General features: G+C 43.7%; 2 protein-coding genes across 16 annotated transcripts in view; one reads left to right on the top strand and one right to left on the bottom strand.

Annotated features, from left to right (window-relative positions):
• The first annotated feature begins 3,350 nt into the window (after positions 1-3,350).
• Positions 3,351-20,280, top strand: CCDC83 (coiled-coil domain containing 83). 2 transcript variants are annotated; one of them, XM_083499823.1, is made up of 11 exons: positions 3,351-3,484; positions 6,292-6,439; positions 10,106-10,190; positions 11,863-12,031; positions 12,150-12,317; positions 12,525-12,616; positions 12,867-12,935; positions 15,662-15,783; positions 17,875-17,942; positions 19,028-19,206; positions 19,896-20,280. In XM_083499823.1, the coding sequence occupies exons 2-11, from the start codon at positions 6,321-6,323 to the stop codon at positions 20,070-20,072; spliced, it is 1,248 nt and encodes a 415-aa protein (XP_083355949.1). In that variant the 5' UTR covers positions 3,351-3,484; positions 6,292-6,320; the 3' UTR covers positions 20,073-20,280. The 2 variants fall into 2 exon arrangements, with proteins under 2 accessions (XP_083355949.1, XP_083355948.1); XM_083499822.1 differs by having other exon boundaries at positions 3,457-3,614.
• A 1,457-nt stretch (positions 20,281-21,737) lies between these two features.
• The window catches only part of PICALM (phosphatidylinositol binding clathrin assembly protein), a 66,601-nt gene continuing 64,758 nt past the window's right edge, over positions 21,738-23,580 (bottom strand). For all 14 annotated transcript variants that reach the window (XM_083499580.1, XM_083499582.1, XM_083499578.1 and 11 more), the window contains one exon: positions 21,738-23,350. Coding sequence is in view for 8 of the 14 variants with exons in the window: in XM_083499582.1 (XP_083355708.1) it covers positions 23,336-23,350 (15 nt within the window). In the remaining 6 variants the exon portion in view is untranslated. The remainder of the gene's footprint in view (positions 23,351-23,580) is intronic.

Genomic DNA, 23,580 nt, shown 5'->3' with positions numbered 1-23,580 from the left:
GCGCTCTCTCTCCATATATATTATTTGTTGTATTTAAATTTAATCGTACAATAAAAACTATTAGGGGGAAGTGCATAAAATTAATATATTAATGAAAATGACATACAAAATGCATTATATTAGAGGGAATTGGTGGCAAATCTTTGTAGTCCAAACTACATACAAATATGCTTATTAGGATAAATTCGCACTGGATGAGTAAAATTTACAAATTGCCTCAGGAATGTTGATCGCTGAATTTAAGATTGGATAAATCAGCAACGGAGAGAATCAAAACTGACATATCTTTCCATCACTCGTGCCAGTGTGACTAAAATGGTTGGCAGCCCCTGACTCATTGGGAGTAAGTTGCTACAGGGAATAAGGTATCGGTTTTCTTGGGCTGAGGACTAATGCTGGAGGCCAGGCAGAAAGCTCATAGGGGCCGCCCTGTCTCGTAGCAAATGACAATGGCGACTGATTTAAAGGCACGGTCTTGCCACCTCCACAGAATCCAGCAGCTGTTTGAAAGTGAACCGTTCTTAATAGACAGGAAGGCAGTGTAAACAAACGTCCTCCTTCTCCAGCAAAGGGAAAGTCACCTTTGGCAAATATTGATGTTGTAGGAGTGGATCTTTCGACAGAGAATGTGGTAGCACCGGTCAACCTGCAAAACAGATCTTGGAGAGCGAGAAAGCAGATGGTTTAATAAATGACTCAGGCAGCGCCACCTAGATTCACTGGTGCTTTTTAACCAAGCGGAAAAGCATGTCTGCATATACCATTTGAATATACTATTTGAAATATTTCCTGACCACTTTGGGGCACACAGACATATCCTCCAGTTCAGTCTTATGTTCTCCTTAGGAGTCATTCCATTCATCTGGGCGCCTTTCCACTGCTCCTATTGTCGTCCATGTGATATTGTGTGTGCCTCACAATTGCCTGGTGTGTGTGTGTGTTGAAGATATAAAGCGGGTGTGGGGAACTTCTGGCCCAGAAGGGTCCCAATTTGGCCCATGAGGCTGTTTTCCCCAAACCACGCTTATCCACTCTGACATGTGACATTATACGTGACATCATCAGGTGTGGAGCAGGTACAAGTGGCTACAAAGGAACAACCGGGAGCTTAAAGTGAGCTCCCAATTATTCCTTTGCTGGAGCAAAGCACAGTCCTGGTGACTGGGAGTGGCCGCCGAGACCACTTAACACCACTCCTGAAAGATCTTCATTGGATCCCAGTACGTTTCTGAGCACAATTCAAAGTGTTGGTGATGACCTTGAAAGCCCTAAATGGCCTTGGTCCTGTATACCTGAAGGAGCATCTCCACCCCCATTATTCAGTCCGGACACTGAGGTCCAGCTCTGAGGCCCTTCTGGCGGTTCCCTCACTGAGAAATAAGGTTACAGGGAACCAGGCAGAGGGCCTTCTTGGTAGTGGCACCCACCCTGTGGAACACCCTCTCATCAGATGTCAAAGAAATAAACAACTATCTGACTTTTAGAAGACATCTGAAGGCAGCCATGTTGAGGGAAGTTTTTAATGTGTGATGTTTTATTCTGTTTTTAATATTCTGCTGGGAGCCGCCAGAGTGGCTGAGGAAACCCAGCCAGATGGGCGGGCTATAAATAAATTATTATTACTGTAATAATAATAATAATAATAATAATAATAATAATAATAATAATAATAAATTGTGATTCCATCAGCTGATGAATGGGGACATCAGACAAAGATGTTTGCATTGAAACTGCTACTACAATAGAAGGGAAATGTGCCAGGTTAGCTGAAGCATTGATGCAAACCACTTTGTGCTACTGATCCCTGCAGGAGACAGGTGTGAGCTCACCACCCAGAAACCGATGGGTGGCGAGTTTAAGCCCACCGGACCAAGTTCCCTATGGAGAATTCAACTGTGCACCCAACTCCTGCAGAATCATAGAATCATAGAATCATAGAGTTGGAAGAGACCACAAGGGCCATCGAGTCCAACCCCCAAGGGAGTTGGAAGCTCGAACTCGCCACCCGTCACTTTGCCACCCACAAACCAGAAACTATCAAAACCTTTAATCAAATAGCAGGAGAAGTTCCGGCTGCACAGTAGCAGCTTGCAAAAAAATAAAAATAAAAAATGACTTGACTGGAAAAGAACAGGATGTAGACTCCGCCACCACTATTCTAAAGCAATGAGATAAGAACGAAAATAACAAAACAGACCATATTTGACAAGCCTCCCAGGAGCTGATTAGTTTAAATTTGCTTTCGTTTTGATGGTTTTAATTGGCAGTTGTTTCATTTCGCATTTGTAATGCTTGTGGATTTGAGGCGGTGAGACACAAAAATTAAAATTTAAATTTATGAAGGCAAGCATGAGGGTTTGCTACATGTCTGAGGGTCAGGCTATTCTCATGAGTATAGCGGTAAGAAGAAGAAAAAGTGGTAACAAGCCTCTGTTACAGTTTTTAGTGTTGAACCATGACCAGAGAGACCTAGGTTCAAACCCTCCCGCAGCTATGAATTTGGAGGGTTACTTGAAGCAGCTACTGTTAAGTTGTGGGTGAACATATCAGACGACACAGCGATTCTTCAAATAGCTCTTGTTTATTCAGAGGCCAGAACAGAACTGAACTGAAGGGCTCAGTCAGCCTGCTTATATAGAGCTCCAGTACAACGTAACTGTAGCAACTTTCTAAAACTATCCAATCACTGAACGTCACTTTCGATCCTTCATTTGCATAACTATCTACAGTATCCCCCTGCTGGCCCAGGGTGAGAACTTCAGTACATAACAGCTACCATCTCCCAACATCACCCAACTTGTTGGTTTGTTGTGTTGATAAAATGGAGGTTTGGGGGCAGAGAAAGATCTTGGAGAAAGGGTATGACAAAAACACAGCAAGTAATATGCCTTTATATGAATTTTTTATGTTGTGCACAGCTCTGGGATCTACAAAGTGTGGCATGCACATTAAACAAACAAACAAATGACAAACAGGTAAAAACCATTAAATTTAAACCAGTGCAGTTCTTAAGTCTCTTAATCCCCGCCTGTCATTTCCTAAATGCTTCACAGCAGAACAAGTCAGAATAAGGCCAGGAATAACAGGCAGATGACTAAGAGGCTGGCGTCCTGTAACAGGCAAACACAGCCCTACAAAATGCTGTTTTTTATTTCTTAAAATCTTTATCACAACGCTGACTTCTAAGGCTTTCCCCCTGTCCTTTGCGCTGCCTTGAATGTTTGCCTTTTCCACGTGGAGGTTCCTCAATGAAGCACAAGAGGGAGCTGTTTCCCCATTTATTAATTTTTTTACAACAAAAAAATTGCCAAGGACTTTTCTCTGAATGAAAAAAGGAGGAGGAAACAATTAATCAATGGGGAGTTCTGTGGGCGGCCATACTGATGCGGTTACCATGGTGACCGGGAGAGTTTATGTCTGGAACCAACCAGGAGGCAGCAGCCGGTAATAGACTCTGCCTACCAGCCCCCAGGAGAAAAATAGGGTAAGGATTCTGCCCTGGGCGGCGGTGGGGGGGGGTGGGAAGCTCCCCCAGGGACACCCCTGAAGGGAATGACGCAATCCTGATGTTGAGACACCTGTGCATTGGGGCATCCCCTGCAACTGAGCTATAGGTACCAATTGATAGTCTTGCTCTCACCTGTGCAAAGTTTTTGTTCTATTGCGCATCTGGTTTCAAATCCTAGGCTGAGTTGGGAACGGCTGTCTTACGCACCTTATCAATGAGCCCTTTGGGTTGCTTTTAAACCCGTGGCTTCATGGTTTGGCCACCCCCTCCCCCCAAAAAAACCACTTTTCTTTTCTTTTACTCAAGCCTTTAAACTCAGATGTCTTGGAGGAACTGCGAAAAAGACTCGCAGAATCGAAAGTGGAGACTCTGTGTACTTTCCCTTTTCTGTTTATTTTGCAACACAGGAAAATCTTCAATTAAAAACTTTTTAAAAATGTCTTGGAGGAGCGGCAGTTTCATTCATATATATATATATATATATATATATATATATATATATATATATATAACATTATTTTTCTGTGATCTAAAACAAACAAACAAGGAAGGAAAAGGACATATAGAGTCAGCAATTCCAATTCAGAGAGTCTTTTTCAGAGTTTACATTCGGTGTGAGACTCTGTTGCCATAGACATTGGGGGGGGAGGGAGGGGAGAGGGTTGGGGGCTGGAATAATGGTCTTTTCATTCTATTGCATAGTGTTTGTGCAGGGTTTTTGTGTCGTCTCATAGGTGAGAGATTGGAGGGCCCAGAGCATTCTATGACATTTGCTTCGAGGCTTGCTTGGGGAAAGCAATGAATAAATATAACAAACAATAGCAATCGATAATAGCCTTCGTTTAAAATTTTTGTGTTTTGTGTTTTCCATATTTGTAAGACTTCTTTTTGTTTTGCGGAAAGCGGCGAATAAATATAATAAATATCTTTTTTGAAATGATGATAATATTATTTATTTGGTTTTTCAAATTGCAGTTTTACAATAACATGCCCTACATACAACATAAAGAATCTCCTGGACTTTTCTCCTCCCTTTTGTGGGTCCTACAGTTAATCATTTCCTCCGGCATCTTTTATAATAATCCAAATCTTTTACATCTCCATTATATCCAAAATTCACCATTAAACTACAAGTGTTATTCCAATCCTACTAACAATTTTAACTGTTTACAGTGGTTTATATATAATTTTTTCCCCATTCTTTATTAAAATTTTGGTTTTCCTGATTTCTGATTCTTCCAGACATTTTTTTCCATTTTAGCATAATCCATCAACTTAATCTGCTGTTCTTTTCTGGTCGGGACTTTATCTCTGGGTCAATATGTAAATGTAATAAGTATCAATCCAAAGGACGATAAGGGATAATCACCTCAATTTTTGCCTCTGTTTTTAAACTTGCATGGGCAACGGACAGCAAAGCCTAATTAAATCCAGGGAGATTATTTGAAGAGACAACCCATTTTTTAAATAGACAGGCAGAATTCCTTACAAGAGTTGTGTTTTTAAAACTAGTTGGGGGGTTGCTTTTTGCTTTAACTGCCTTACCATTATTAAAAGCACAGGAGTCTTGTATTACTTTTGGGGTCTCTGAGCTCATGTTGTATAAATGTTAGCAGGTTGCAGGACCTGCAGTTGCTCTGTTGGGTATGGTAATTTTGACCCAATACTTTAAATTGTGTATTCAGATACGTCATAATGCACGAAAACATTAATTATGTCCAGGGTCTAAAATCATCTGCCTTCAGCACTTCACACACGGTGCCGTGCAGTGCTTTTTTTCTAAAAAAAATGTTTACGGGTACAGTGGTACCTTGGTCCTCAAACGCCTTGGTACTCAAACAACTTAGAACCCAAACACTGCAAACCCAGAAGTAAGTGCTCCAGTTTGCGAACATTTTTCAGAAGCCAAACGTGCTCCGTTTTGAGTGTTACGCTTCTGATTTGAGTGCCACACTTCTGTTTTGAGTGTTACACTGAGTGCTGTCTGTTTTTGCTATTTTGCATTTTTGTGGCTCTTTTTCTTTCTTTTTTTTGGTGACTGTGTGGAACCCAGTTCAGCTACTGACTGACTGACTGACTGATTGATTGATTGATTGATTGATTGTGTGACTGAAGTACAGTGGTACCTTGGGTTAAGTACTTAATTCATTCCAGAGGTCCGTTCTTAACCTGAAACTGTTCTTAACCTGAAGCACCACTTTAGCTAATGGGGCCTCCCACTGCTGCCGCGCCACCGGAGCACGATTTCTGTTCTCATCCTGAAGCAAAGTTCTTAACCTGAAGCACTATTTCTGGGTTAGCGGAGTCTGTAACCTGAAGCGTATGTAACCTGAAGCGTATGTAACCCGAGGTACCACTGTACATTGTTTACTGCTTTCATTTTATGGATCAATGGTCTCGTTAGATAGTAAAATTCATGTTAAATTGCTGTTTCAGGGGTTGTTTTTAAAAGTCTGGAACGGATTAATCTGTTTTGCATTACTTTCTATGGGAAAGCGTGCCTTGGTTTTGGAACGCTTTGGTTTTGGAACAAACTTCCGGAACGGATTAAGTCTGCAAACCAAGGTACCACTGTACTCTCATTTTCCCACTCATATTGAAATACTGCCCCTCAATGAGGCCAAACTTGGATTTACAAAATGTGTACCCCTGTGCCCCCCCCCAAAAAGCACTGGTGCTGTGACTGCAGAATGCATGCAATGGTTTCAGAACAAAGTAAGAACAGGGAAAACAAGAGAAAACCTTTCTATGCTGCCCTGATGTGTTTTCTTTGCTTCCCCAAGGTCTCGTTCAGTCTCTGAAGACTTAAACCATGGCGAAAGACAAGAAAAAGAAGGAGAAGAAGGAGAAGAAGGGGAAGAGGAAACAGCCCTTAGGACACATGTCCAAAGAGCCTCGAGTTTATTTTCCAGAAGCTCTGCTAGAGTATCAGTAGGTATTGTCGTTGCTTGTTGGCACCCAACTGTCTTGAGAAGCAAAGGAGTATGCCCCTTGAGCTGAAGTCGAACCACTGTTGTTTGCAGTACCAAAGTGACCTCCCTGGGGCGCAAGCAGTGGCAGATTTACGTATAAGCTAAACAAGCTATAGCTTAGGGCCCCACTCTCTTGGGGCCCCAAAAAATGTAAAGGAAAAAAAACCCAGGACGTACATTTTCAAAATATAAGATATAAAACAAATAAAATAAAACCTACATACAGTGTCAGATGGCAGTGGTGGTTGCTCGTGAGTAACCAGTCAGGACTCAGACCTGTCTTTTACAGGTTTTATTTTGGTGCAAAACTATTTACAGTGCGGAGCCACAAGTTCATGTCTGCCTCAATCACTAGCAGAATCCGGGAGTGGTTGTTTCTGGGTCCTCGCCCAACATAAGAGCTTCGTCACCCCCAGCCTTTTCCTTTCTTCTTTGCGTTTTACACCTCTGGGCAGGGTGGGCGACGGAAGAGGCGTGCTTCCCTCCTGGCCGGCTTGGCCAGGAGCGGTGCTGAGGCTCCTAGCAGCATCCTCTGGTCCTTTTCCCTTCTTCCCCACTGGAGGTGTGGCTTTCCTCACCACAGGAAGAGTAACTGCTTCGCAAGATATTCGGAGGTTCCCTGTAACCCAACTGCTCCTCTGTTTCCCCACCCTGTTCCGATGGCAGTACCCTGACATCCAGCAACAGTGTCTTGTGTTGTGTAGGCTTCTATGATGTACTGTATTTTTTGCTCTATAAGACTCACTTTTTCCCTCCTAAAAAGTAAGGGGAAATGTGTGTGCGTCTTATGGAGCGAATGCAGGCTGCGCAGCTATCCCAGAAGCCAGAACAGCAAGAGGGATTGCTGCTTTCGCTGCGCAACGATCCCTCTTGCTGTACTGGCTTCTGGGATTCAGAATATTTTTTTTCTTGTTTTCCTCCTACAAAAACTAGGTGCGTCTTATAGTCTGGTGCGTCTTGTAGAGCGAAAAATACGGTAAGCAATGGGTCCCGCCTGCTAGCCTGCTCCCTAAAATATCACTGGTTTGCTCATTTCTATACAGTGGTGCCTCGCAAGACGAAAAGAATCCGTTCTGTGATTCTCTTCGTCTAGCGGTTTTTTCATCTTGCAAAGCAAGCCCATTGACGGATTAGCAGATTAGCGCTATTAGCGGCTTTTAGCGGCTTTTAATCTGCTGATCGGATCAGCTGATAAGCGGTTTAGCAGCTTAGAAAAAGGGGGGGAAACCGCAGGAACTCGCAAGACATTGTCGTCTTGCGAAGCAAGCCCATAGGAAAATTGTCTTGCGAAGCACCTCCAAAACGGAAAACTCTTTCGTCTAGCGAGTTTTCCGTCTTGCGAGGCACTCGTCTTGTGGGGCACCACTGTATAAAGGTTGCCTACATTCTGCATGGACGGGTTCTGCATGTGTAAATGGCTTTAGATACCTATTACGTCCATAAATTACCATATAGCATATATTCAACACAAAAAACAGCAACAATTTGTTGTTGACAAAGGACAGCTGTACATATAAAAGGCCTCATTACCATCAGTAGCTTAGGGCCTCACCAAACCTAAATCCGGCCCTGGGCACAAGCCTGGGCGGTGTGTATGGAGATCATGGGCTGGCCTGATGGCAAGACCCCTCTTGATGTGACATAAAGGAAAGCAGAGCAAAACATTTGGCACCAGCCGGGCTGCAGAAGTTGCTGGAAGGAGGCGTGCAAGGTGCCATCCAACTGTCTTAGGGATTCCACTCTGGATTTGTGTAGGGTTTCCTCCTTAGCAGGGTGGGTTATTTGTTGGGCCTGCCTGGTGTTTTTACATGAGTAGAATGTGGCCTTTTATTTAAAATGCATCTCTGGGTTATTTGTGGGGGATGGGAATTTGTTCATTACCCCCCCCCCAAATATAGTCTGGCCCCCACAAGATCTGAGGGACGGTGGACCAGCCCGTGGCTGGAAAAGGTTGCTGACCCCAACTCTACACCATGTGCAGAAACCACTTTCTTGACTGTTGAACCAACCCACTATTAGTCTCCTCCCTGCATGTGATCAGTATGTATAGTAAATTAAGAACCTCACTTTAGGAACATCTGGGGGGCTACTGGTTCCTGTGCTTTATTGTACACTTGTGGGTAGTAGGACTTTCCCTCCCCCCATCATAAGAAGAGTCTGCTGGATCAGCCATTGGCCTATCTAGTCCAACATCCTTTTCTCCCTGGGGCCAACCAGATGTCTGCCCCCCTGTGATTCTCATCAGGAATGTCTAGGCAATACAATGACCATGTACATATGCAATAGACAATCTTTTATAGAATTCCTTCAAAGCATAACAAGTGACTACATTATTACATGAGCACTGTTCCACAGCATTTGATATTTCCATTTACATACATTCATTCAAAATAAGATGGGTTTATGAAGCAATTCTATATCCTCCCGCCACGCTGACAAAGAATTCTACGAAACAGTAGTCCATATCCGGAATCACTGTTCAGAGTTGGACATCATATTTGCTGAATACACAAAGCTTCACAGCTTGTCTTTCATCGTGCAAAGCCTGGTACCTCGCTTCATTTAAAGATTTTCAGAGACTTTGAGACTAAAGATTTCATTTTGGACTTGTTATGGTTTGAAGGAATTCTATAAAAGATTGTCTATTGCATATGGACATGGTCATCGTGTTGCCTAGACATTGCTGACATTCTCTTTGCAACGCAGGGGTTTGTTTGGTTACTTACCCCTGTGATTCTCAGCAACTGATAGAGGAATACTCAGGGGCAGACTTTGGTCTTTCACATTTCAGCGGTGCCCTGTGCAAGGCCAGAATTCTGTGACACCCCCCCAACCTGCCTCTTGCCTTCCATTCTTCTCAATTTGCTATGTCGTAGTTGTGACACCCTGGGCTTGGCGCCCGGTGGGTTGGAACCTATCGCCACACTGCCCTAAATCTGCCTCTGGCACGATGCCTCTCACACCAGAAGCAGAACACAGCTGCCACAGTAATTTTGGCATGGAGAATCTGAAATAATAATAATAATAATAATAATAATAATAATAATAATAATAATAATATATTTATACCCCAACCATCTGGCTGGTTTTCCCCAGCAACTCTGGGTGGCTCCCAACATAATATTATAAACACGATAAAACAGCAAACATTAAAAACTTCCCTAAACAGGGCTGCCTTCAGATGTCTTCTAAAAGTCAAATAGTTGTTTATTTCCTTGATATCTGGTGGGAGGGCATTCCACAAGACGGGTGCCACCACCGAGAAGGCCTTCTCCCTGCAACCTCACTTCTCACAGGGAGGGAACCGCCAGAAGGCCCTCGGAGCTGAACCTCAGTGTGAAAGGTATAATGTCGTCACGTTTCAGGAATAAAACCTGTGATGAATGCAAGTACAAGAGCAGTCTGGCTTCCTGCGGTGTCTAGAAACTTACATATTCCATGCTTTTGGATACATGAATTTGTGTCTTAACACTTCTTTTAAACTGAAGTGTATTTAAAAATAAAATATAGTGCACAAATATTTGAATGTTGAATTTATTTGTATCCTGCTTTTTCTCGAAGAGGCTCGGGTAGCATATTTTCTTGGTAGCACCATCACTTATCCTCTGCATTTAATTATCTTCAGAATTCAGATAAAGGAAGAGATCATCGATGAGCTTCTTTTTGAAATAAAAAACTTGGAAGCGCTGAATGACCGAAACAAAGAAAGGGTAAGTAAACATATGCTTCTGTTTTGATTTGGGGAGGGAGCACAGCTCAGCTTTGCATGCAAGCGGAAGATTCTAGGTTCAACCCCAGTTGGTTTATTCACATGCATAGATAATTTTCTTTGTATGCTGCCTCCTCCACAATTCAAACCATGCCCAAGACGGCTTACAACATGCAAAAAATACACACCTGCAACAGAAGTAGTAATACAATTTCAAAAGATTTAAAAAATGCATAACTGAACTGAACAACTTCCGCATACAACAAGGTCTAAAATAAAGATTCAAAAAACCAACATCAGCAACTCCCCGCAACAACCCCCCAACAACAGCACCCCAGCCAGAGAGTCTGCTCAGCAGCCTCCACATTTGTAGCTGGAGTCAGTCCAGGCCAGTTGGAAAAAGGCCTGCAAGGCAGGGAGCTGGTCTTCCAGGAATCATAGGCAAGACAGCATCTGCAGTTCAAAGGATCAGGTAGATTAGGAGATGGGAAACAGTGCTAGTTCCAGGATTAGGAGGAAGAGGGGCTCTGCCCATACGGTTGGGGGGGGGCTCCTTGTCCTCGCTGTTGCCTGTTTACTTGCCCTCTCTCTTTGGAAGAAAAGAAGCTTCCTTATACCAAATCACATCATTGGTCCATTTAGCTCAGGCACCCCCAAACTCGACCCTCCAGATGTTTTGGGACTACAGTTCCCATCATCCCTGACCACTGGCCCTGTTAGCTAGGGATGATGGGAGTTGTACTCCAAAAACATCTGGAGGGCTGAGTTTGGGGGTGTCTGATCTAAGCTCAATACTGTCTAAAGGGAAGGGGGCTGGAGAGGTCTAAATGGGTGCTGTATATTATTATTATTATGATGTAGCTCAGGTGTGGGGAAACTTTGGTCCCCCTGATGTTGAAAACTACAACTCCCATCATTGCTGGCCATTAGCCATGCTTGCTGGGGCTGATGGGAGATGCAGTTCAGCAATATATGGAGAGAAATAGGTTCCCTATGCCTGGTGTAGTTACTAGCAAGTTTGGAAGCTACTTGGGAACCAAAATAGGGGATAAAAATTCCTACTCTAATTTCTTTGGTAATGTTGTTAGACAGGCGGTGGACTCAGGGAAATGACATGCATGTATATAAGTAGATCTGTTGCATGCAATAGAATGATAGAGATCCATCAATTTATTTCCACTGGATTATTCTGACAATTGTCACCATTGCAGGAGGCGGACAGGGGTGGGGGTGGGGTATGTTGGTTTATTGTGAATTGCTTTTTGGCTATTCGATTCTGCAATTTCTTGCTTCCGTTTGCAATTTATACCCCACCTTCCCATAATGTATTCCGATATACAGTGGTGCCTCAGTTTAAGAACAGTCCGGTTTAAGAATGCTTTAGTTTACAAACTCCGCAAAACCGGAAACAGTGTCCCGGTTTGAGAACTTTACCTTGGTCTAAGAACGGAAGTCAGATGGTGGAAGGGCACCGGCGGCTAGAGGCCTCATTAGGGAAAGCACGCCTCGGTTTAAGAACAAATTCGGTTATAGAAAGGGACTTCTGGAACGGATTAAGTTCATAAACCAAGGTACCACTGGATGTTGCTTCGCTAGCCAGCTTGACCATCCCAAAGAAAAGGCACGATTAAAGTGAAACAAGTAACATTTTTTCAAAAAACTTTTCCCCTCAGAATCAGCAGCTAAAGAACGAACAGACTTCGCACATCCGAGCACTCCTAGCCGCCCTGAAGGAGCAGGAAGAGGCGTTGGCGAAAGTTGAAGTTGTTACCAGAGACGATGTAGAAAAAGCAATGAAGGAGAAGTGGCAGTATGTTAGGGATCAGGAAAAACTTATTAAAGGTGAGCTGGCGCTGAAATCCCTCAGTTGCTAGCTCAAATCCCAGGGGGAGATGATCATTTCTCATTAGCAATTTGGGTAAGCAAAGGCCGTCACTCCGAACACGGCCTTTTTTTCCAGACATGCGGTGCCAGATACATTACCTCGAACAAAAACTCGTTCAAAAGCAAGCCGAAGTGGATTACTGGCTGGCGTACAAAAACGTCGGGAGCGCCGAACACGCCAAGCAGATCGAGTGCCTGGAACAGGACATCCAGAAGCTGAAGGAAGACCTTGAGGAAATGACTGGTGAGTTGACCTGGGCTTGTACTTAAACCAGAGACCGAAGACCAGAGATGTCGGCCTGGACGCCAAGAACTAGAAATAATTATCGTTTCCAGCGTGCGCGTAAAGGAACACGTATTTCAGTCTCTTCTAAAACGTATTCCCCCGTTTTCTGCTTTATCTTTCTCTTTTCTGATGGCCGGGGTTGTCTTCTTGTTTTCACCCCTAAAGAGTTTTTTAGGATTTCCCTGGAAGAGACAAAGGAAAGAACCGACAGATACATGCTGAAGCAAATGGAGCTGAAGAAAGAATGGGCGCTTGAGGTACTGATAAGGCTTTGCAATTCTAGTCTTTTGATCATTATGGGCATGATCGGAGCACTTTCTTTTTTTCTTTTTCTTTTTTAAATGGGAAAGCGAAAAAGAAATGTAAAAATAGATATATAGAAGGAAGTTTTGTGTTTTTATTGTTCAAAGTTTTGGATGTTCTTCTGTGGGTATCCTGTCTAAACTATCACTTCCTTCAATGCAAAGGTTCCATCTTCAGCTGCGATTTCACGCTTTCTTTCCTCAGAATGCTGTCAAGCATATCGACAAGACCAGCTGCCGGGAGATTAAAGAATACGAGTGGTTGAAGGAGGAGGTAAACATATCTGGCACTGCCAATCAGTGTGGACAGTATTGAACTAGATGGACCGATTTTCTCCCACTGCTTCCTAGACAGGGAAGGGTGGTGGGTGGTCAGAGGTGGAACATACAGTTTGACTCCCCGACACCCACAGTTCAAAGGATATTGGGTGGAAATAATAATAATAATAATAATAATATAACAATAAATTAAATTTGTATACCGACATTCATTCATAGAGCTCGGGGCAGTTCGCAGCATGTTGTTTAGTCGTTTAGTCGTGTCCAACTCTTCGTGACTCCATGAACCAGAGCACGCCAGGCACCCCTGTCTTCCACTGCCTCCCGCAGCTTGGTCAGACTCATGCTGGTAGCTTCGAGAACACTGTCCAACCATCTCGTCCTCTGTCGTCCCCTTCTTCTTGTGCCCTCCATCTTTCCCAACATCAGGGTCTTTTCCAGGAAGTCTTCTCTTCTCATGAGGTGGCCAAAGTATTGGAGCCTCAGCGTCACGATCTGTCCTTCCAGTGAGCACCAAGGGCTAATTTCCTTAAGAATGGATGCGTTTGATCTTCTTGCAGTCCATGGGACTCTCAAGAGTCTCCCCCATCACCACAATTCAAAAGCATCAATTCTTCGGCGATCAGCCTTCTTTATGGTCCAGCTCTCACTTCCATACATTACTACTGGGAAAACCATGGACCTTTGTTGGCAAGGTGATGTCTCTGCTTTTTAAGATGCTGTCTAGGTTTACCATCGCCTTTCTCCGAAGGAGCAGGCGTCTTTTAATTTCGTGGCTGCTGTCACCATCTGCAGTGATCATGGAACCCAAGAAAGTAAAATCTCTCACTGCCTCCAATTCTTCCCCTTCTATTTGCCAGGAGGTGATGGGACCAGTGGCCATGATCTTCGTTTTTTTGATGTTGAGCTTCAGACCATATTTTGCGCTCTCCTCTTTCACCCTCATTAAAAGGTTCTTTAATTCCTCCTCACTTTCCTCCATCAAGGTTGTGTCATCTGCATATCTGAGGTTGTTGATATTTCTTCCGGCAATCTTAATTCCGGTTTGGGATTCATCCAGCCCAGCCTTTCGAATGATGAATTCTGCATATAAGTTAAATAAGCAGGGAGACAATATACAGCCTTGCTGTACTCCTTCCCCAATTTTGAACCAATCAGTTGTTCCATATCCAGTTCTAACTGTAGCTTCTTGTCCCACATAGAGATTTCTCAGGAGACAGATGAGGTGATCAGGCACTCCCATTTCTTTAAGAATTTGCCATAGTTTGCTGTGGTCGACACAGTCAAAGGCTTTTGCATAGTCAATGAAGCAGAAGTAGATGTCTTTCTGGAACTCTCTAGCTTTCTCCATAATCCAGCGCATGTTTGCAATTTGGTCTCTGGTTCCTCTGCCCTTTCGAAATCCAGCTTGCACTTCTGGGAGTTCTGGGTCCACATACTGCTTAAGCCTGCCTTGTAGAATTTTAAGTATAACCTTGCTAGCGTGTGAAATGAGTGCAATTGTGCGGTAGTTGGAGCATTCTTTGGCACTGCCCTTCTTTGGGATTGGGATGTAGACGGATCTTCTCCAATCCTCTGGCCACTGCTGAGTTTTCCAAATTTGCTGGCATATTGAGTGTAGCACCTTAACAGCATCATCGTTTAAAATTTTAAATAGTTCAGCTGGAATATCATCACTTCCACTGGCCTTGTTATTAGCAGTGCTTTCTAAGGCCCATTTGACTTCACTCTCCAGGATGTCTGGCTCAAGGTCAGCAACCACAATGACCTTCGCAGCATAGAATTATAATATAAAAACCACAAAATACATAGTAAAGAAAGAGAGTAACCAAAAAACAATAATGTCCACATGTCACATTTAAAAGGGCATCGGATGTCAATCAGCCAAAGGCAGAGTTGAAGAGGAACGTTTCTGCCTAGCGCCCAAAGGTCTACAATAAGGGCGCCATCCAAACTTCCCTGGGGGAGCCACTGCAGAAAAGACCCTGCTCTTATGTTGCCACCCTCCGGACCGCACGTGAAGGTGGCACACGAAGAAGGGCCTCAGATGATGAATGCAGAGTCTGGGACAGTTTATATGGGGAGACACAGTCCTTGAGGAACTGTGGTCCTTAGCTATTTTAGGGCTTTATAGGTCAAAGCCAGCACTTTGAATTGGACCCGGAAACTCATTGGCAGCCAATGCAGTCGGGCCAGGATCGGTGTACAGTGGTACATCGGGTTACAGACGTTTCAGGTTACAGACTCTGCTATCCCAGAAATAGTACCTCTGGTTAAGAACTTTGCTTCAAGATGAGAACAGAAATTGTGCTCCGGCGGCAGCGGGAGGCCCCATTAGCTAAAGTGGTGCTTCAGGTTAAGAACAGTTTCAGGTTAAGAACGGACCTCCAGAACGAATTAAGTTCTTAACCCGAGGTACCACTGTAATATGCTCAAACTCTTTTGCCCCTGACCACCAAATTCTGCACCAGCTGAAGCTTCTAAACTGTCTTCAGAGGCAGCCCCACATATAACACATTTCAGTAATCCAACCTAGAGGTTACCAGATCATAGACAACAGAAGTTAGGCTGTCCCTGTCCAGGTAGGGACACAGCTGGGCCACCTGCAGAAATGAGCTGCTTCCAGTTTGAATGCCTAGCATAGGGCTGTCTCGGTGGGCCAACGGTCTGGTTTGGCAGAAGGCAAAGGACTTCAACACAGGGTTTCATATCTCGTGGCAGGTGGCAGGGTACAAAAAGGAAGTGAGCGATTTGGAAGCCTCGGTCCACGAACTGGAGAAGGAGAACATCTACCTCATCAACAAACTCTTTGAGCGTAGGATGCAGTTCCTTAAAGTTCCCAGGTAAAGGTGTTCTCCTAGCATTGCACAAACACTGATGAAGCACAGGAGCTAAAGAGTTGACTTGACTCTTTGGCCCTTGAGCAAACTATAGTATGCCAAATAGTTTTTTAAAAAAAATTAAATAAATAAAAATCCTGATGTTTTATTATTTACTAAAACACATACAGTGGTACCTTGGTTCTCAGACTTAATTCATTCTGGAAGTCTGTTCGAAAACCAAAGCGTCCCAAATCAAGACGCACTTTCCCATAGAAAGTAATGCAAAATGGATTAATCTGTTCAAGACTTAAAAACAACCCCGAAAACAGCAATTTAACATGAATTTTACTATCTAATGAGACCATTGATCCATAAAATGAAAGCAATAATCAATGTACTGTACTATAAAATAAATAAGACAGTATTGTAGATGATAAAAATTAAAATTCATTCTTTTTCTTACCTGCACTGAAGATGGGGGGCTTTTATCCATTTCCACAGTCACACAATCAATCAATCAATCAATCAATCAATCAATCAGTAGCTGAACTGGATTCCACACACTCACAAAAACAAATTAACTGAAAAAGCTTCAAAAACGCAAAATAAATAGCAAAAACAAAAGCGCCAAACTTAATCCATTCCAGGAGTCCATTTGATTTCTGAAATGTTCGAAAACCAAGGCGCAGCTTCTGATTGGTGCAGGTGCCCTGGAAACAATAGCCAACAGCCGCATTGGACGATCGGCTTCTGAAAAACGTTCGAAAACTGGAACACTCAGTCCAGGTTTTTGGCATTTGAGAACCAAGGCGTTTGAGAACCAAGGTAGCACTTACCAATGTAAGCTACCAGTGCTTATCTGACAGGCACCTGTCTTTTCCGCACCTGTTGGAGACATTCAAGCCGATTTCCTAGTCTATACATACCTGTACCGGATTTGAAATTGTTTTTCAATAGGCGTTATTATTGCTCTTTTGCTGCAAAATCGCATCGAGACATTTAATGGGAAGCGATTGACAAATCGAATAAATAAACAAATGTGCACGCAAACAGCTAAATATAAAGCTGTAAGCCACTTGATAATTACGAAGAAAAATATCCTTCAGAGCAGCAGCATTGGCATGGAAAGGACAGAATTAACAAGCTGCAGCTCTTCTCTTTCACATTAATTTTGAATAAACGAGTCGTCTCCCCTAATCAGTAATTTGGACGAGTAGCTATCATTGCCACGCTGACTGGAGTCGCTGCAAATTGCTCTTGGCAAGGAAAGAAAAGTCCTGCCCGCTTTCATTGCTGACTAACCATCCCAATTATGAAACAAAAGGCATTTTAAATGGTAAATTAAAGAAGGCAAGGGGGCAGGATTCCCACTCACCCACCCAATCCTGCTTAGTTTGGCTACGCAAGTCACTTCCTTTTGGGGAACTGGCATGCTCAGCCAACGCAACATGATTTAACTGGTGCATGGGCCACACTGAGCAGGCCTTATAACCTTCCCACTCATCAGCTAATGAATCAGGAAGAGTTTTGCAGTGAAGCTCCTCCTAAAACGCAGGAGAAAGCACTTCATTTCTGCAAGCCCCATGATGATTGCAAAGGGGTTTGCACTGAACCTCGCTGCTAAAACTTAGGTTCCCCCCTTCTGCTTTAGCAAGGTGCTTTGAAGTCCCGACTTGGGGACTTCAAGGTGGCCAAATCATGTGGTGTCGTTGTGACATCAGGTGGGCGACTCCACCCACCTGCCAAATTTGGTCCACATGGCCAATCCTGATGAAGATTTGAGCCGGGGAACCAAAAAGGTACCTGATCCTTGCCTTCGAAGGTGAGAGGGTGTTGTTCAGTAGCAGAATGTATGCTTTCATGCAAAAGGTCCCATGTTCAATGGCCTTATTGTAGTTTTATTCACTGCCTTTGTGTATTTCTATGAAAGCGTAGTTTATAAGTATTTAAAGAAAAATATGAACGTTAACAGGAGCTCAGGTCATGCATGGGAATAATTCCAGTGGCAACAACTTGAGTATGCACTTTAAAGATGTGCCACCGTTCTCTGTTACAAGAGAAGACAGAATTTCAAACTTTTTGATGTTGCTTCTTCTCCTTTTAATTTTCCAGAAAGTTATTTCTTACCCAGGGAGCTGGCCTGCAGATGCTTGGAGACAAGGAATATGCTGGCCTTTCTGGTAATCCCCTTTCTATTGAGTTCATTGTAATAGTGATGCAGACGTTACAGCGTTGCCTCCCTAAGAAATGGCCCTCACAGCCCTGTGATAGTTTCTCGGTGAGAAATATCCCACTGTAGACATCCTGGAAGCTGGTGTAACTGGAAAGCTAGAAAGTTGGGACTTAAGAACCAACTCTGCCATGCTTTGCCTCACTTGTGAAGGGGAACTCAATCCTTACTGTATGGTTAAGTGCTTTTGCCCCTAGCAAGCAAGGGTCAAACAAGTGTGGAAGAAAACTTAATAGTGTGCAAATCCCTACCTGGATAAGGAAAACAAACACACACACACACACACACACAAAATATGTCCTGTGTGTGTGTATTGCCTTTCTTCATTCCACTTGCTGTAGGACTGAAGCTGTCCTAAAAATGCAATAATCTTGCCAGCAAGCTTCTCACGGGCGAGAGTGAAATGGGTGTTACCGGTATGTTCAGTTTTCACCCCCATCCCTGATAAAACAGCTGATCGCTGCACGGTTAGGCCAAGTGCAGTAGACTGGGCCAGGCAGGCTGTACTATTCTCATTTGGCTGTCAGAAGGAACACGGGTAAATACATCAGCTCAGTTGGTCAGAGCATGTTGCTGATAATGCCAAGGTTCAGTCCCTGTGTGGGACAGATCCTGCACTACAGGGGGTTGACCTAGATGTTCCTCAGGGTCCCTTCCATCGCTACAGTCCTATTATTCCATCCAGGTCATGAACAGTGTTGCTAGTTGTGCATTGGTAATAACTGGGTTTTTAAAAAAATGCCTCGTTAGTCTGGATGGAGGACAGAGGGGGAGAAATTAGCCTACTGTACAAAGGTGTCCAGCTTTGTATCCGGCCCTGCCAGCCCTGGCATATGGCCCTCAGAAGTTCCCCCAGGAAACAATGTGGCCCTTGAACTGAGCTTCCCCACCCACCATTGCATAGCAGAATAAATTTCAAAGCCCAGCAAGCAGTAATAGACGGAATTCCCTCCCCTCCGCCACCGCCATTGTTGCAGCAAAGTTTTATTAACAGGAGTATTGCAGAAAGTGTTTTCCCTCCTCTCGCCTCTGCAGAAGTGGAAGCTGAAACTACATCATTAATATCGGAAATGGTTCTCAACGTGGATCAGAAAGACAGACAGGAGACAGCAGAAAATCTGCTAGATGACAGTTTTGAAGTGATTCAAATGCAAACAGATTCTCTTGGTCAAATTCTCCCCCCTATCCTGTACGAAGACTCAAATGATTTCAAGGCAAGTATCTACTTTCCTCTTCTCTACGTTAGGATTTTAGGTAGAAAGGGCGAGGTAGTAATGTGCCCAAAAGATTTGTGCTGACCTGGGCAATTAAAACTGGTTTTTGTTTTAATACACACACACACACACACACACACACACACACACACACACACACAGTCCGTTGGAGCCTGATCATGTCCTCAGGAACATAGCTCCTAAAAACGGTCAGGAGTTGACCAGGATATTATTTCCTCCCCTTGTGCATGATCAACAAAGTCCACCCGGAACGCAGAGATCTCACCCTGCACTCTCACTTAAGACATTTTGCAGGGTTGAGGCAGCCACTCTTGAAATTTTGGCACCCCAGGAAATTGGCTAGATGGCCCTTTGTGCCTGGGTGCTCGTTTAATTATCGTATCTAAGGAGCCCAAGGCAGCATATACAGTTCTCCCCATCATTTTATTCACAAGCCACCCTGAGGGGTTGGGTCGAGTGGCCCAAGGTTACCCAGTGAGCAAGGATTTGAACAGGAGCTGTTTAGTACTCCTCCAGCAGCAGCCACTACCAGCGTGGGGATTGTGGATTGTTGTTATTTCTATCAGAGATTGGCTTATTCGGTTATGCCATGGTCATTTTAAGATGCAGGAGAGGGCGGAATGTTTTCTACTGGGTAACATGCCAATCTGTGTCCTTCTGAACTCCAGGAGTACAAGGATTTGGGGCCCCTGGCAGTGAAATTGATGACTACGGTGGGCCAGACTATGCCAGTTCACGAGGATGCCAGGGAAATGCCAAGCAGAACAAAGCTTGAAGAAAAATATGACGCCAGCCGGCCTCAGCAGCGCATCACCTACCAGATGATCAAATCCATATTTCATTGAGAGTGAGGAAGGTAGAGGCTACTGCTTTTTTTTTTCAAAAATAGGCTTCCGGTTGTTGGAACTCCCCCACCCTTCGTATGACACTTAAATGTTGACTTGCATAGCAAAGATGTTAATATTGGGTACATTTACAAGGGTATGTAGATTGCGTATATTATATTCCCATTCCTCCTGTGCACCAAATACAGGATCTGAATTACTATTGCAAGTGGCTCTGGTTTTATTTTTGCCTTCCGTGAAGGTTTATCTAGTCATTTCATGAAATTTTTATACCATTCGACTGGAGAAAAATCCTCAGTGCTCCTGGACCCATGAGTCGCACAAGACATGGTGCCAACTTACATTTACCAGTGTTTTCAGGGCCATCGAAGACCTTCACACGTGTCCTCAGTTCTTCTTACAACCAACCTGCAGGATAGTGGCTTGTTTAAAACCGCCTTGCGAGTTTGTAGAAAGGGGCGAGATCACATCAAATGTAGATCTATATTTTTTTGTTCTGACAAGTTTTTCCAGCGGGATGTGTGCGTCTTTGTCACATGCACCCAATTTGCATTACTGTATTTTAAAACTCAAGTTCTTTATGTTGCTTTGCAACATCTTCAGCATTGTACATCACCTTGGGGTGTGAAGATTAAATGAAACAGTGCCCCCCCAAGAGTGGAGGGAGAACACAGCCTTATCCCTCAGTTTGCTCAATCTTCTTTTAAAGATATCCATGTTTGTAACTCTCACTACCTCTCGTGGGAGTTAATTTCACAACTTAACTATGTGCTGTGTGAAAATGTTCCTTTTGTCGGCCCTGACTCCACTAGTAGCCAACTTCAGATTGGTTTCTGCTCATCTGGGCTTCTCAGTTGCTTAGCTTCCACCATTCTGATTAAAAGAAAAACTGCTAGCTAGCACACAACATTTGAGCTGGCTTTTCCTTTCCGCTGGACAATGGGATTTGTGGCTTAAACAAAGCTCCTTCTACAAAGCGCTGCTCGGCTAAGCTTGGCTGCGCTTTGCTGTAGTTAGGTACCTCATGAGAGATAGGCTCCATATGAATACAAGGGGAGAGAGAGGACCTCTCAACATCCACAAACAACTTTGGGCATGGTTGAGTGTGTAGAGAAACAGTGTAGGGCTGACCACCTGATTTTTTCAGCTGGCAGGGCTTCGGTCCCAAACTTGTAAGCACAGTCTTAAGCACAAATACTGCTTCTTTTGTGGAAGTTACCATCAAGGCTTGGACACGCAACCTATTTTCAATAGTTCAGGCATCCCTATAGAAGTGGAGGGAGGAATGTTCCCTCTAACATAGAAAAGCACCGTTTGGAGAATTCCAGTCTGGTCTTTTCCCTAATACACAGCCCTCAACAGTACCGCCCAGTCAAATTTTATTACCTCAATCCTGACAGGTCATTGGGCATAGCTGAACCAAAACAAGAAGAAGATGGCACAAGTGTGAAGTTGGCACAATTCAGGCACTCCCCCTTTAATGGCAAATTCACCCACCCCCAAAGGGTTTAATCTGAGCACAGGACTTGATGAAATTGGATTTAGAAGGCTAGCTGAGCCTTAAATGCAAACCATGTTCAGCTGTGTTTAAAAATTGTCCACATACCAAACAGACCCGCCCCCATCCCAACCCACCATTGTAGACCTTTATACTATAAACAGAAGTTCTGTGGAAGATGCATTTTATTTGAAAATCCACCTTTTTTTTTTTGCTAACGTACTTTTAAACATTTTAAACAAAAATAGAATCTGCGGAGACAATGCAGCAAGTATGCTTAATTCATGTACAGAATTGCTTTCATGCCTTTTGACTATCCTTCTTAAGGCCCCAGATGCCACCCAAACTGGTATGATTGTATTTACACAAAGCACCGATCAACAGTGCTGCTTCAAATTCTGCAGAAAAACTAAAAGGATTCCTACAACATTGAAAGGCCAACCCCACCAGGAAGTTCTCCTGCACAAGCCCCCCACCAGACCGGACTGAATGGAGCTTCTGCTGGGGAACTTGGTGGTTGGGGTTGTGCCCTTTAGTAAAGACACAACTTCTCTTCTGAGTTTTTATTCTATTTCACGATACATGATCATGGAGCTGGCACTAGCAAATAAAGAAGAAGAAAAGATCAAAGGCTTTTTTCACGTAATACCTCAGAAGTTTTATCGGGGTTTGCTTGGTTTTTGTACAGAGAAGAAGGAAAGTCTTTAAAAATGAAAGCAATTCCTCACATTCATTTTGGAAAGGCCGTACGTCAAGTGTAAGATAAATGACATGCCAAGCACAAAGCAAGGAAAAAAGTTCATCCCAGAAGCACCAACATCTGGTCGAGAAATTCTGTGCTCCTCCCAACCAGTCAGCTATTTTTCTCCCCCCCACCCCACCCCTTGCCAAAATCCTTAACAGAACTAATTCCCATGGAGATTGGACAATTGGTGTTTTCAGACCATTGAACGTACTCAGTGCTCTGTGTAGTTTGGGTGCGTTACTGGAGTGAAGATGCACTCTGAATCAGAATAGTTCTCGTGAATAAAAATGGGGAGAGAGGGAGGGAGGAAAGGGAGGAAAAAGAAACTCCAAAAGGGAGACATACTGTATACATCCACGCTCATTTCCCCGCAAAGGAGGCTTTGTGATACATTGTTACTTAAACTGATAATCATAAATAAATACAAACAATAATACATAAAGGAATGTCTATGCAAACGGAATATATAATTCTTTTTTTAAAAAGTTAAAACTTTCCATTATTGAGTCTAACATTTGCGATGACTGCAGAGAGGAAATGGCAGAATTAAAAGGGTGTTTTCGGATTTGATCCCCTAGAGAAAGTCGTTGGAGTTAATGGTAAGAGGATGCCCAGCTCTTCGTTCCAAGCGGCAGTTCCAGGTGCTTGTTGTACCCTTCGTGGCAAAATAAAAGGCTTCCTTTTGTGTGTGTGTGTGTTATTGACGGAGAGTGTTAAAACAGGTGGCGAGTTACTGACATGATTAGAAGTCACCAGGAAGGGGGAGAAAGAAAAAGAAAAACAGATCCCACACCAAAATTGTGGCAATTCTTGGTTTTATACCGAGAGTGTTGCGGGGGTTCAAGGCTTCCCTATGTTGTTGGTGCTCCTACTGCTGTCGTGGGGCCTTGTGTGGTTTTACCAGGCCGTTCTAGTGAAGAGGAGAGCTGAGGCATCAGTTCTGATTTGGCTGGAAAGAAGGGTCTGTTGTCGAGCACGGGTCTTTCTGGAACTGTTCCTGTCCCACCCCTTCTGGTGCGGTTACATGAATTGTATCTGAGGAGACAAGAAAGGCATCCATTTTATGCATTTGCACAACTAACCTGCCCTCCCCCTCCAAATGTCCATTCACTGGCCATAGGTTCCAAGGTGGCAGACCAGGAATACAGAGATATACAGTGCTTCAGAATAACAAAGGTCAGACCATTTGGAAGCACTTCCTAATCGCATGTCGAATGTGCAGGTCTATTCCCATTTCCAGAGAGTCAGAGGGCACATTGGCAACG

This window comes from Podarcis liolepis, assembly GCF_965112155.1.
Source record: "Podarcis liolepis genome assembly, chromosome: 4".
Taxonomy (NCBI): Eukaryota; Metazoa; Chordata; class Lepidosauria; order Squamata; family Lacertidae; genus Podarcis; species Podarcis liolepis.
This window is presented reverse-complemented; position numbering and strand designations above follow the sequence as displayed.